Raw genomic sequence first — 12,472 nt, 5'->3', positions numbered from 1 at the left:
AAAGAAATCACTGAAAACAAGTGACATCCACAATGTGCAACACACAAACGGACTGCTGCATCTCACAACAAGCCAGACAAAGCCAACAGGTGCGGGTTAGGTCGCCCACATGCTATACTTTAGAATACATTCTCCAGAGACCAACGCGCGCTCAAGAAAATTAAAGTCAGCCACGATTTACACTTCTCCCTGAACAATTTTTCTCAAGAAATGACAATTTGTTACACCCCTACCACCACCTATTAAATCAGCCTTTATGAAGCTTCCCATGAGCTGTGCCACTACCACACTTTCACGGATTGCGTCCAAATCCTTTCAGTATTTACTAACTGCCCTTACTTGGGGACCTTTGCAACACCCCGTATCTGCCAGCCGGGCCGGCTTACCTGGGGAGTCATGGTGGAGGGGTCCGGCTGCTCCGTGCCACCGCCCTCCTTGGCGGCACCTTGCGCGGCCTCCGGCTGGGCAGCGGCGGCCGGGGGCAAGGACGGCTGGGGCGGGGGGAAATGAGCCTGCGAGGGCTTGACCGGGGGAGGGATGGAGGGTGCCAGGCCGGGCTGCGCGGGCTGGGAAGGAGAAGCCTGGGAGGAGAGCAGGTAGGGCTGGGGGTGTGCCATGTATCCCTGGGCAGGAGGCGGCAGGTAGGGCTGGGAGGCGGTGGCCGGCGGGGGCTCCAGGTAGGAGGGCGGGGGCTCGGAAAAAGAGGGGGGCGGCTGGGAGGGCTGCGCCCGGGGCAGGTAGGGCTGGAGCGGCGGGGACTGGGCTGGGGGCGGCTGGGCAGGGGGCAGGTAAGGCTCGGCCTGGGGCGGCGGTAGGTATGGCTGGGCGGGGGGCAGGTAGGGCTGAGCGGCGGGCTGCGGGGACTGCGGCGGCGAGGACAGCTCCATGTCCATGGGCACCGGCTCGGCGGGCACCGGCTCGCCCCAGTCCCCGTGCCCGCCCGGCGGCTCCTGCCCATCGCGGTCCCGGGACGCGGGGGGCGGCTTGCGGGGCGGCGGCTCGCGGTGGCCGTACTGCTTCTGGTAGCTGCGGACCGGCGGCGGCACCGGCGGCACCGGCGGCTGCTGCTGCCAGTCGGTGAAGGAGCCGGGCAGCGGCGGCGGCGGCAGCCCCGGCGGGGGTGGCCCCGGGGGCGGCGGGGGGCCCAGGAGTACGGACTGCAGCTGCTTCTGGTGCATTTGCTGGAGCTGCTGCAGCTGGGCCAGGTGCTGCTCCTGCAGGCTCAGGAACCCCGAGGAACCGGCGGGCGGCGGCGCGGCGGCGGGGGGCGCGGGCCCCGGCGGCGGGTAGCTGGGAAGCGGCATCGGCGGAACGGCGGGAGGCGGCACGCTGGGGGGCGGGATGGGCAGCGGCGGGGGCGGGATGGAGGTAGGGGGCGGCGGGTAGTGCCCAGCCGCCCCGTACAAGCCCCAGGCCGGGTACATGGCGGAACGCGGAGCGGACACAGGCCGCGGCGGCGGCGGCGGGCGGCGCACGGCGCCTGCGCAGGGAGGCCCCACCCCGCCGGGCAGTCGAGCGTGAGCGCCGCGCCAGAGCGCCCCGCCGAGCGGGTGGCAGCGCCGCCTAGCGGGCAGCTGCCTCCAGCGCGGGGCCGAGGGCGGAGGCGAGCTCGGAGCGGCACATGCTGCCCGCCCCGCCGGGACAAGGGACGGGACGGGACGGGACACCGGCAGGCGACAGATGGGAGCCACTGCAGGCCCGGCGTGGGGGGCTCCGCTGTGTGTAGGGGTGCCGCCAGGCTACACAAGCTAGGCTGTGTATGGCGGGCCCGGAGCTCCTGAGGGCCGTGGTGTCCCTGGGGCGGCGGCGCCGGTGCTCTCGGTTACCCACGCTAAAGTGTGAGTTAAATAAACAAGTATGTTATGTAGGCAGTGATTTATGCCAAGTGCTGAACTCCCATCGTAGGGAAGAGGCTCGTGTGGGTGTATGTGTGAATTGTAGTAGCTGGGCAGTGAAGCCCGAGTGGCCAAGGGTCAGCAGGACACCAGCACTGCGGTGCGTCTCTGCTTGGTCTCCTGTACAAGCACAAAAAACCTGAGCCATTTCTCTCATGTTCAGTCTAGTTCATGACTGTTGAATCAAGGATCCCCGGGCAGTGGAGAAAGACAGGTGTGGAGGAAAGGTCCTAAGACTTCTCAGTCAGGAGAAATACCAAGATCATTACATTGTTAGACAGAGCAGAAGCTTTATCCTCTCTGTTGGAAAAGCTGGATTTTATGTTCATTTGCTGTTAAATTTCAAGAAATCCACAGAAGAGCTATACCATGAATCTGCAAGAAAATATTTGACAGAATTCAACTGAGATGCAAATATTTAAGAAAACTATCTTAATTTAATACTTACAGAACTGCCTTTTCTATTCTTTAGTATCCCTTCTTTTCATTTAGAGGTGATTATTCATACTTTTCTATTTAGGATGGTCTGTTTAGATTTCTCTTGCAGTGAATATGACTTTCAGATAGCATTTATTTTTAGCCCTCATCTACTGTTCATTGTACTGTACTTAGCATTTATATACCTGAGTTCTATGGGCCAGTTTAAGCTTTTGAAAGTCTGTCCTTCCCATATATGGAATTCCTGTTGCAAACATCCTTTAATTTATCCTTCTGATCCATTCACTCTATGTGAGATCTCTTGTGATCAGTTTACTAACAGTTATCTCCTGCAGGTAGGTGTCTCCCACTATTTTTGCTGTTTGTTGTGATTACGCAATATTGGCAAGAGACTTGTTACTTCCCTTATGAGGGAATACATGTACCTAAACATTTTCAGGGCAATTGTTGTCCAGCCTACACTGTGGAAGCCAAAATGTAACTTCTAAATAACTTAACAGATGCTTTTTCAAAATTCAAATCTGGTTTAGATTGCGGTGCAGTTGACTCCCACCAGACAAAATGGCTTTACCCAATGTTACCTTGTCCCTAAAACAACCCTGTTAAATTCACATTATGCCCTCCAATTGTTTTATTTGGAATGCGTTATTTTTATGTTATTCTGTTCAGTCTGTAACATTAAAGAGTGCCATCATGTTGGTTTGGATTAGGTCTTTTTTTTTTTTTTTAGTAGCTCATGTTCTTTCTGCTTCTAAACACTATTATACCACATTTCAGTTACCCCTCAATTAACCAGTGCCACATCTTGGATCAGCAGCTTAAATTTCTTTATCTGAATCTTAAACCTTCTGGTGGCTCCAGAAAGGAGTAGAAATTATTTTCTATCATTCTTTGCATATATTCAGATTTTTTTATGTGGTGCTCCTGTATGTTCTGTGTCTTTTGAAGCTATGGAAACTGGCTACAGCAGGAGGCAGGATGTTAGCAGGGAGGCTGAATTCTCTAGTTACTAAGAAACTCTGCAAGCATCTGATATCTAAATCCTGTGCAGGTTTAAACCAACTGCCAGAGTTGTGTCAGGAAGGAATTTCTCTTCTGGTTTTGACTGACAGAGTTCTTCATTTGTGGGAACATGAAAATATTCTAGTTTGCCAAACTCTTTCCTGTGACAATGATCTTCCCTCCTCTGACATACTGTAAATTGGATCAGACACTGGGATGACATTGCGTGCATGAAGTAAATATTTTCCTCTGAACCAAGTGTTTGGTACACAAGTTCCCTGTATTGCAGGAGAAATAGGTGATCATTCAGGTGGTCCTCTCCTATTTATCTTCTGACCAGGCTCTTCGAGTTAATAGCCAAGTTTTTTGTCTTACCATAATAAAAATTTCCTCATGTGTTTGCTCACTGCCAATACTTTCTTCTGCTCATGCTCTAACCCTCCTAACACATCTTCAGCAATTGCTTTATACCTATTCCAGATTCCTCATCCTTTTACTAAAACAAGGCAGACTAAAAGGAATAAAAGTTTTCAGTAAATGTGCACATTTAGTTTGACTCCTACCCACCATTCATGCTAAATACATATATTTTCATGAAGTCCCTGCAAAAGGCATTCTGCTGGCAGGTATATATATCCCCAAATTCATCAGGCTGCTGTGCCTTGAACCTCTTACATGCCAGAAAGACTATTATCAAATGTCACCCTAAGTGTCCATTCTTTTCTTCTTTCTTCTCCAGCCTCCTTCCATTTAGGTTAATTCTAATAACAATTCTAGTTAACTGGAACAATTCTAGTTAACTATTGACTCAAAGAAGTCTTTTAAAACTAGAATTATTCTGAAAAGCAAGTAACAGAGATCTAATCCTACAACTGTTTCTCAGTCCTCGCTTGACTAAACTTGGGTTTCAATGTTCATGACAATACTTGATCATTAGCTTAAAGAAATGTGGATTGGATTGAGAGAACAAAACTAAGGATATTATTTTTGAAATGTACGTATTATATACTAACTGTAAAATCTCTCCATTGTTGGCTACTTTCTCCCTGGCTGAAGGTGGAGAAAATTAACTTTAATTGTGATAGCCTGGAAGGGGCTAAATTTTCAAATTGTCAGTATGCTGTTATTTCAGGGATGTTTAATAGGTGAGCCTGCAACAACTGAAGAGATAGCAGGAGGGGTAGCTCTGATGTGTTCCCAAAGTTTCCTGCAGTATCTGTAGAGGTATGGTGCTAGCAAGGAAGTTAACAGGATGTCAGAGCATTTCCCAAAGACAGGAAATGATCTTCACTGAATGCTGTCCAGCATACAGACAGCCACGTCCAGCTATTATAGAATCGTTAAGGTTAGAAGAGATCTCCAAGGCATCGAGTCCAACCATTAACACTGCACTGCCAAACCCACCACGAAACTGTGCCTCTAAGTGCCACATCCACACTTTAACACTTCCAGGCCCAGTGATTCTACCACTTCCACAGGCAGCCTGCTTCAATGCTTGAGCACCTTTTCAGTGAATAAATTTTTCCCAATATCCAATCTTCCCATGGCACAACTTGAGGCCATTTCCTCTCATCCTGTCACCTGTTATCTGGGAGAAGAGACGCCCACCTGGCTACACCCTCCTTTCTCTGGTAGTTGTAGAGAGTGGTAAGGTCTTCCCCAAGCTTTTTCTCCAGACTAAAAGCCAGCTCCCCCAGTTGCTTCTCATCAGACTTGTGCTGCAGGCCCTTCACCAGCTCCATTGCCCTTCTCTGGACATGCTTTAGCATCTCAATGTCTTGTCTTGCAATGAGGGACCCAGAACTAAACACAGGATGCAGCCTCACCAGCACCAAGTGAGGCAGATCCTCAGCACAGCGGGAGGATCGCTTCACTAGTCCTGCTGGCCACACTATTTCTGATGGAGGCAAGGATGCTGTTGGCCTTTGTGGACACCTCTGCAGCCAAATCAGTGTAAAGGGACTACAGGATAAAGCTCTGTTAAGGTTTGGAAATTTTCTTAATTATATCAAGAATATAAATTTTCAGTCTTCTGCACTACACTGCCAGCATTTTGGCCAGGAAGTGTGCTTTGGCATGTTGGCTCCTGGTGACACTCTCCTCACCACTCAGCAGAGATCGTAAGAGCAAATTATATTGCTAAAAATGAAGGAATAATGGAGGAGGTATAAGAATGCAGAGTTATGGCTTAGAAATACTTTTCCCCCTACATTTCTTCATGTGGTTTAACAATTTATTTTCCTTCCCTCCATGACTACTTCCTTCCCTGCAGCAAATTCTGCAGGTCTCTGGAAGACTCTTTATTTGCAACCATTGTTCTTATTCCTCCACAACAACTGCGCTCCCAACACACATTAATACCTTTGCCCGTTAGACACATTCCTTCTCATCCCTGATAAGTAACAAAAGTGATAAGGCTTTGAGGTGCATAGGACCCAAACAGGAGGGAAAGATCTGGCCTGACCCAACCCTGTCCTGCTCTCCCACTACTCTAAATGTAAGCAAAAGGACCGGGCTGCCAGCTAACCAAGTACAGAGAGCAGTCTGAGAGGCCACTAAAACTTAATTCACTGTGCAGTTGAATAAAAGCCCATCAATTCTGAATTAAAATCTAGACCACTTTTTCAGAAAGCTACCAACTTGTGCATATCTGATGTCTTTTCTGCAGAATACAGATTCTGATTTCACTAAACAGGTGTGAGGTAGCTTCCCAAAGGAATACCTGTCCCACTCCAGGTGCAGGGGTAAGAAACTTTTAAAATCTCTTGTGGTTTCATTCTCAGCCAGAGCTGCATCATCAATATTTAATTCAGAATGCTGAAATCACTTTCTCCAATGCCAATGGTCCAACTGAGCCAGGCACATTCTTGGTCGTGCAGTCCTCTGTTTCCCATTTGCTTCTCCCAGTTGTAGGTAATTGTATCAAGGCAGAGGAGGGATGAATAAAATCAGACCCTTCAAAATAGCTTTTTCTTAGAAAAACAAGGTTAAGAAGTCAGTTTGGTTATCCACAGTCCTATGAGCAGAGTTCCAACAAAAGAAGAAAGCAGGATGGCTGGAATTAGAAGGAGCCTTATCCTGGCTCACAGTCCTGGCATTGATGGCTTGACTGGACAGGTTAGAACCGAGGAGCTCCATAATCATCTGGCATCCTCTCGATATTGTACCTGAGAAAGAAGGAAGGAAAACTTATGAAGACAATCCATTCCACAATGCTCCCTTCCTCACTGTGGTGGTGCATCAACCCCCTCTTCCTCCTCAGGGCTGTACTACCATCTCAAGGCCTTGGCTTTTGTGTAACGAGTTAGGTGGTGAAGCATCCCTTAACCATACCAGAAAGTCTTGCATGACTAAGGTGAGAACAGCACTGACCGTACTGGGAACTCCTGTTGCTGGTCTGTGGTGAAGGATGAGATTGTCAGTCATCCTCTGACAATCCTATCTAAGTCATGGCCTGAGTGGAATGGTACCAATGTTACTAGAGTTTTGGAAATTCTAGTAGTTACTAATATCGATTATGGCCAAGATGGAAAATTTATGCATGACTAAAAGCAATCATCTTGTGACCCTATAAGCAGTGATCTTAAATGAGGCCCTTAGTGCTTTCCTGGACTGCTGTGGGCTGTACCAGAACCTCTCTGAGCAGGTCTCTCAGTCTCAAGGCTGAGATGCTTGAAGGACCATCACTCAAGCCTTGCCTGTTGAGGAATGCAGGGGCATTTCATGTGTTTCACTGAACCTGAGGGGAAGTTTTAACTGGTACCTTTATACATTTACGTATACATCTTTGTGTCAGTGTGCATGCATGTGAATTGGCTGAAATACTTTTTACTGAGTATAATATAAATATTGCTTTCTGAAACTATAATTAAGTCACTGCTATAACTGTAGTAAACCCTACTGAATCACTTTATAAATGTTTAATCAGTCAATGATTAAGTGCTTCTAAAATCTAATTAAGACAGAGACTGTTGACCAAGTCTGGGACTAAGATTGGATGTAGCTGCACCTGCACTCCATCAGGAGTTTGGAAAACAAGGAGATCCTTACTGAACCTCGTCACTCAATGGGAGGGTCTTCCGTTGCACTCCTTTGGTCTCCATGTAAAACATTCTAAAGTGATTCTAAGTTGATTTTCCTTTGTGTTTCATTCATTAATATTAGAATGAACCATACCATTAAACTCTGTTAAGCTGCACTGCTACAATGTTATATTAAAAGCTGCTTTTGCTAGTGTATCTTTCACAGTGATTCTTCAAGTGGACGAAATCATTCATTTGTGACACCCATGCAGCAACAGGCTAACAGGCAGACTGAATAGCAAGAAGCTTTGTTGCATTTCTATCTGCAGCTCAGATCCCCAGGAAGAAAAACATTATTTCTGAAAGTAAAAGGTCTTCACAAAGTTGCTGTTATTCTTTACCTTAAACTCAGCAATCAGACATCTCAAAAAACTCACCATCTCCAGAGAAGGAAAAAACCTGCTGTTTTGTGATCTGACTTAGGATTAAAGAGCAGATCACCATAGAAAATAAAATTTTAGACATTCAACTTATAATTCACAGAATCATTTACATTGGAAAAGACTTCCAAGATCACTGAGTCCAGCCTTTGACTGAATATTACCTTGAGAATTAGACCATGACACTAAGTGCCATGTACAGTTATTTCTTGAACACTCCCAGGGATAGTGACTCCATCACCCTTGACAGCCTTTTCCAAAAGTTCATGGTCACAGTGAATAAGGAGAAAAGGTGTTTTGAGAGAAAAATCTTTTGAGCCACATTCTAATTGTAGGTCAGTTAAAACTTTACATATCTATAGCAATCAAGCTCCTTACGCTGCAAGAGTATCCTTCTGAGTTGGTTTGGTTTTTTACTCAAGAAGCAAATTCAGTCTCTTAGGGTACACAAAGCTACTTAATAGAATATAGAACAAGAATGGTTCTTTTCTTCAAGAACCTATAGAATGCATTTGCCTGGTAGTCCTGCTGCTGCTAGTAAGCGAAACTTCTCTACGGAAACACTGGCCTTAAGGAAACCACTTCTTCAGGTAAAGACAAGTGAACATGAAGACTGCAATAAAAATGGGTCTGTGACCAGTCTCTTGCCAGCAGTAACTGTACTTCAACTTCTGTGTAAATACCAGGCCCTTTACTGCAGCCTGCACTACAGGCAATGAAGGAGACAAGTATGTGGTGACAGAATCCCTGTCAGACAAGGATTGCACTGGGCAGGATTCCTTCCTGTCAGGGGGCCCTTACCTGTGCCTGGAAATATACATTATAGGCACTCCAGGGATTTTTCGTATTCTCCGCTTGAGCTCTTTATCCACTGTGGCCACAATGTAACATTTGTGCTGCAAAAAAAAAGAAGGCAAGTGAGATTCAACACCAGCGAACCTCAGAAGGGAGTCATGGCTGACCAATGTTCCTATTCAGTGAGCTCACTGAACACAAGAAAACTGAGAGTCCTTAGCAAGGCATTACCAGGACTTATACAGAATTATGCAGCAGACTAATAACATCCTTCTCCCCATCAAAATAGACTCAATAAATCTCTGAAACTCTGTCCAGCCTTTCAGGCTGACAGCTTTCCCATCCTAAGTGCTTCTTGATGCTGTCCTATACAGCAAGAATGCTCAGGGAAGATAATACCTTGCATCGAATAAAGAGGTGCTAGAACTGTAAATGCCCCTTGGTGAGATTTTATAGTTACTCTGTTTAAGTCAGTCAATAATTAGGAGGGTTCAGGAATTTTTAGTAGGTTAGCACAGTATAGAAAATGTCAGAAAGGGAAATACCTGAGTGACCCTCTGCACCAAGCAGTCATCGGCATAGGTTCCTTTGTGCATACACGGCAAGCGTTCAAACCGAGGGTCCTTGGCAATTCTGTGGGGACATAAAAAGCAGCATCACAACAATCAGACCACAGAGTACATGAACACAGTATGGAGGAACAAGAACACTCCTTTCTGACATACAAAACATTGTTCTTAAAACAAGAGATGGAGGGATGGAGTAAATGGTAGACAAAAGTCAACTGAAATGACCTGCAAAAAAAAAATAATGCAAATTGTGTAGTTATTATAGGTTAAGTATTTCTTAGTACTGGTTTGTTGGATTCAAAATCTGTACAATGTTAGGTCATTGCCAAACAAAATAATTTGAAATAAGTTATCTGTGGGAAAAACTAGAACTTCTGGCATGTGATCATTTGCTCCATACATAAAGGGACATTTCACCTCCTGTCTGAAGGGCAACATCAAAGCTGTTGAGGGTATGCACTCGTATACTTTACAACAGAGCAGGCCAAAATAGAAAGAACAATACATCTGAGCGATGTACATGAACTACATTGGACCAGTTTTGTACAGATCACACAATAACCTGTCTCTAGATGATCAGTAGTTGGTACCTACTCATACAGGAATAACAAGAAGTATGAATGAAAAGTTCTGTAAGATTTGGGTCACTTCTTTATTCATTTTTAGAAATTCTAGAATTATTTTTTTTGGAGAAAGAGGATAAAGCATTACATTGAAAGTCTTAGGAGTTTAAAATATTTACAAGTTATTATTGTGCACTCATACGTAGCATTTTGTTTCTAAAACTTGAACCATTATACCAGATCTCATAGAGATAGAGAAATAAAACCAAGTTTGGGATCCTGCAAGATTCTAACCACCCTCTAGTGCAGGAGTAGCAGTCATAGCAAGTGTCTTCCATTTATTTATATTAAAGCATTAAGTTCTAGAACCAGAGAAGAACACCCTGCACCTACCTTAATGCCACACGGTACTTCTGTCCTAACTTCTCAATTTCACCCATTACACAATCTGTGATACATGGAATACCTAAATGCAAAAAAAGCCCATATTAAAATAAAGCAGGATTTATTCCAGACCCCTACATACTGCCCACATGCCCCAGAAACATCATGGAACTCTATAATGCATTACTTACAGTGACAGCTAATAATATTGCAAGGTGATGAAATGTAGAGCCACCAAGTTTAACCATGCCATGGTTATTTTAGATTTTTAAGTTATTAGTACTCTACCTTTGCTGAGATTAGCACTTTAAAACTGCTACTTGACTGAAACCAGAGACTTTGCCAAGGTTACCACAGCTCTATGATTATACCATATATTCTTTTTACAAGATTTCTGTTATTCTCAGCCCGTTGCATGGGGGTAACAAAGAACATTATGAGCCCACTGTTGCACTGTGTGGTCTGAAGAAGCTGTGAGTGGTGCAGAAACTCACACTTGGCATAGAGACAGTCCATCATTGACTGCACTAGGTCCAGTTTGGCCTTGATGGAGAAGTTGATGAAGTTAGTGTCAACCAGGATGTGGTAAGGGGGACCCAGCTGTGTATTATACTGGAAGAACAAGCAAGAGGGATGCTGGGGGCTGCCAGGAAGACAAAGAATTCAAATCAGTTAATTGCATTTAACATCACGTCCAATCCTACAACTTGTACAGGATGAAAGACAGATAGTGAGCGGAAAGACCCATCAGGCCTCCTGCTGCAGCCCAAGCACAATCCTTCGGTTTGGGGTACAACTTCTTCTGACAGTATCACTTAAAAACACTCAGTTCCAGCCTGCAGTGTGGCCGGCCCTCCCTCCATCCTTCTCTCCCTCCCCAGTGCCTGGGCAGCACTTACACCTCCCGCTCTTTGATGGCACTTGGGTCCTCCTTCTTCTTCACGGGGGCTTTTGCGCGATCCTTCTCCTTACTGCAAAGAAACACAGGCACTACTGGGGTACAGCGGTAAGGAAGGGCTGCCAGCGGCGGAGAGACCTGGGCCGGGACCTCCTCCCGCCTCTCCCGAGCGGGACACGAGGACGCTCCAGGGCCCCGCGCGGGCCCGGGCCCGGCCGCAGCCACACTCACATGCGCTCATCCCGGAGGCTGATCATGCGCTTCATGACCGCATACTTCCGCGCCTTCTTCTGCTTCCCCTGCAAGGACACGGACACACAGCCGCGATGAGCTAAGGAGAGCCCCGATCCCAGCCGGACCCCGAGCCCAGCCCGCTCCCGGCTCACCATGCCGATCCTGCCGGTGCTGCCGCCGCCACCGCCGGTGTCTCCGGTGCGTCACTGCGCCCCGCCCCGGGAGCGCGTCATCTCCGGCTGCCAGCGCCGGGCAGCGCCAGCGCGGGGCCGCGGCAGCGCGGTTGCGGCCGTCGTCGGAGACCACGGTAACAGCGGTAGCGCGTTTACCTCCCCGCCTTCTCGGGTCCGGGCGCGGGGAACGGGCTCCCGGGGCGAGGGAGCTGCAGCCGCAGCCCGGCCGCCCCGCCCCGCCGGGCGTCCCCCGGGGTGACGGCCCCGCTGCCGGCCCGGAGCACCCGCGGTGGGCCTGGTACAGCCGCGGCTCCGAGAGGGTCGCTGTGGGGCCGAGCTCCCGGCGAGCGGGAAGGGCCGGCTCCGCCTGCCCTGTGGCTGCCTCCGGCTCTTCAGTCGGGCTCAGCCTCGCCGCCTGCGCGGCGCTGCGGGGGTAGCGGGGCACACGTCGGGTTGGTGGGGGCGAGCTGGCGCCTGTGGAAAGGCCGTGGGGATGGGCGGCCCCACCGAGCCCACCGCTGCTGCGGGCTGGAACGGGAACCGCAGCACAGCAATCGCCCTCCTGCCCTCTCGTCTCTGTTTAGCAGTGCCGGGACGTTACGGAGGTCTTCAGCTCACTCACTTGAGCTTGCTGGACTGTTTTGGGTTTTTTTAAGAGTTAATGTAGTGCTGGTTTTTCCACGCCTTAGTTCATGAACTTCTTAATGAAAAACAGTGGGTCGTCATTATCTTTAGATTTTACCAATATTTGTGATCAGAAATCTTAGCGAATGAGCATAATTTTAGCTGTATTTCATGCAGCCGTAATGGTGTAGTCTGACCCAAAATGTCTTTTCTGCACATGAACGAAAATGTTCTTCAAGTTCTTGGGATGGTCCGGGGCACTTGGTTTCTCGTGCCCTGTGCAGGGAAGGGAGAAAAAAAGGCCTTTCTCACGAAAGCTTCTGGGATTAGTGAACTCTTGTAACTGTTGGTATCTTCCAAATACAACCGGTTTTATCTGGTGTGCTGGTCAGAAGAAGCAGCCAATGAGGAACCACTCAGGAGTTTTTTCCTGAA

General features: G+C 47.8%; 3 protein-coding genes across 10 annotated transcripts in view; 1 reads left to right on the top strand and 2 right to left on the bottom strand.

Moving 5' to 3' along the window:
• Positions 1 to 1,457, bottom strand: part of YLPM1 (YLP motif containing 1) — a 35,145-nt gene extending 33,688 nt beyond the window's left edge. For 3 of the 4 annotated variants that reach the window (XM_058838407.1, XM_058838416.1, XM_058838424.1), the window contains exon 1: positions 387 to 1,439. In XM_058838407.1, the coding sequence (XP_058694390.1) occupies positions 387 to 1,424 (1,038 nt within the window). In that variant the 5' untranslated portion in view covers positions 1,425 to 1,439. Of the gene's footprint in view, positions 1 to 386 lie in introns of all 4 variants that reach the window. The other variant, XR_009277623.1, reaches the window with a different exon arrangement.
• Positions 1,458 to 2,165: 708 nt separating this feature from the next.
• Positions 2,166 to 11,526, bottom strand: FCF1 (FCF1 rRNA-processing protein). Its single transcript, XM_058835778.1, has 8 exons — positions 11,393 to 11,526; positions 11,238 to 11,305; positions 11,008 to 11,079; positions 10,603 to 10,751; positions 10,118 to 10,190; positions 9,138 to 9,225; positions 8,599 to 8,693; positions 2,166 to 6,502 (listed from the first exon to the last, which is right to left on the bottom strand). The coding sequence occupies exons 1-8, from the start codon at positions 11,393 to 11,395 to the stop codon at positions 6,454 to 6,456; spliced, it is 597 nt and encodes a 198-aa protein (XP_058691761.1). The 5' UTR covers positions 11,396 to 11,526; the 3' UTR covers positions 2,166 to 6,453.
• The window catches only part of AREL1 (apoptosis resistant E3 ubiquitin protein ligase 1), a 39,756-nt gene continuing 38,744 nt past the window's right edge, over positions 11,461 to 12,472 (top strand). For 4 of the 5 annotated variants that reach the window (XR_009277255.1, XM_058835645.1, XM_058835638.1 and 1 more), the window contains exon 1: positions 11,461 to 11,547. The gene's annotated coding sequence lies outside the window, so the exon portion shown is untranslated. Of the gene's footprint in view, positions 11,557 to 12,472 lie in introns of all 5 variants that reach the window. The other variant, XM_058835627.1, reaches the window with a different exon arrangement.

Source organism: Poecile atricapillus, chromosome 1, assembly GCF_030490865.1.
Source record: "Poecile atricapillus isolate bPoeAtr1 chromosome 1, bPoeAtr1.hap1, whole genome shotgun sequence".
Lineage (NCBI taxonomy): Eukaryota > Metazoa > Chordata > Aves > Passeriformes > Paridae > Poecile > Poecile atricapillus.
This window is presented reverse-complemented; position numbering and strand designations above follow the sequence as displayed.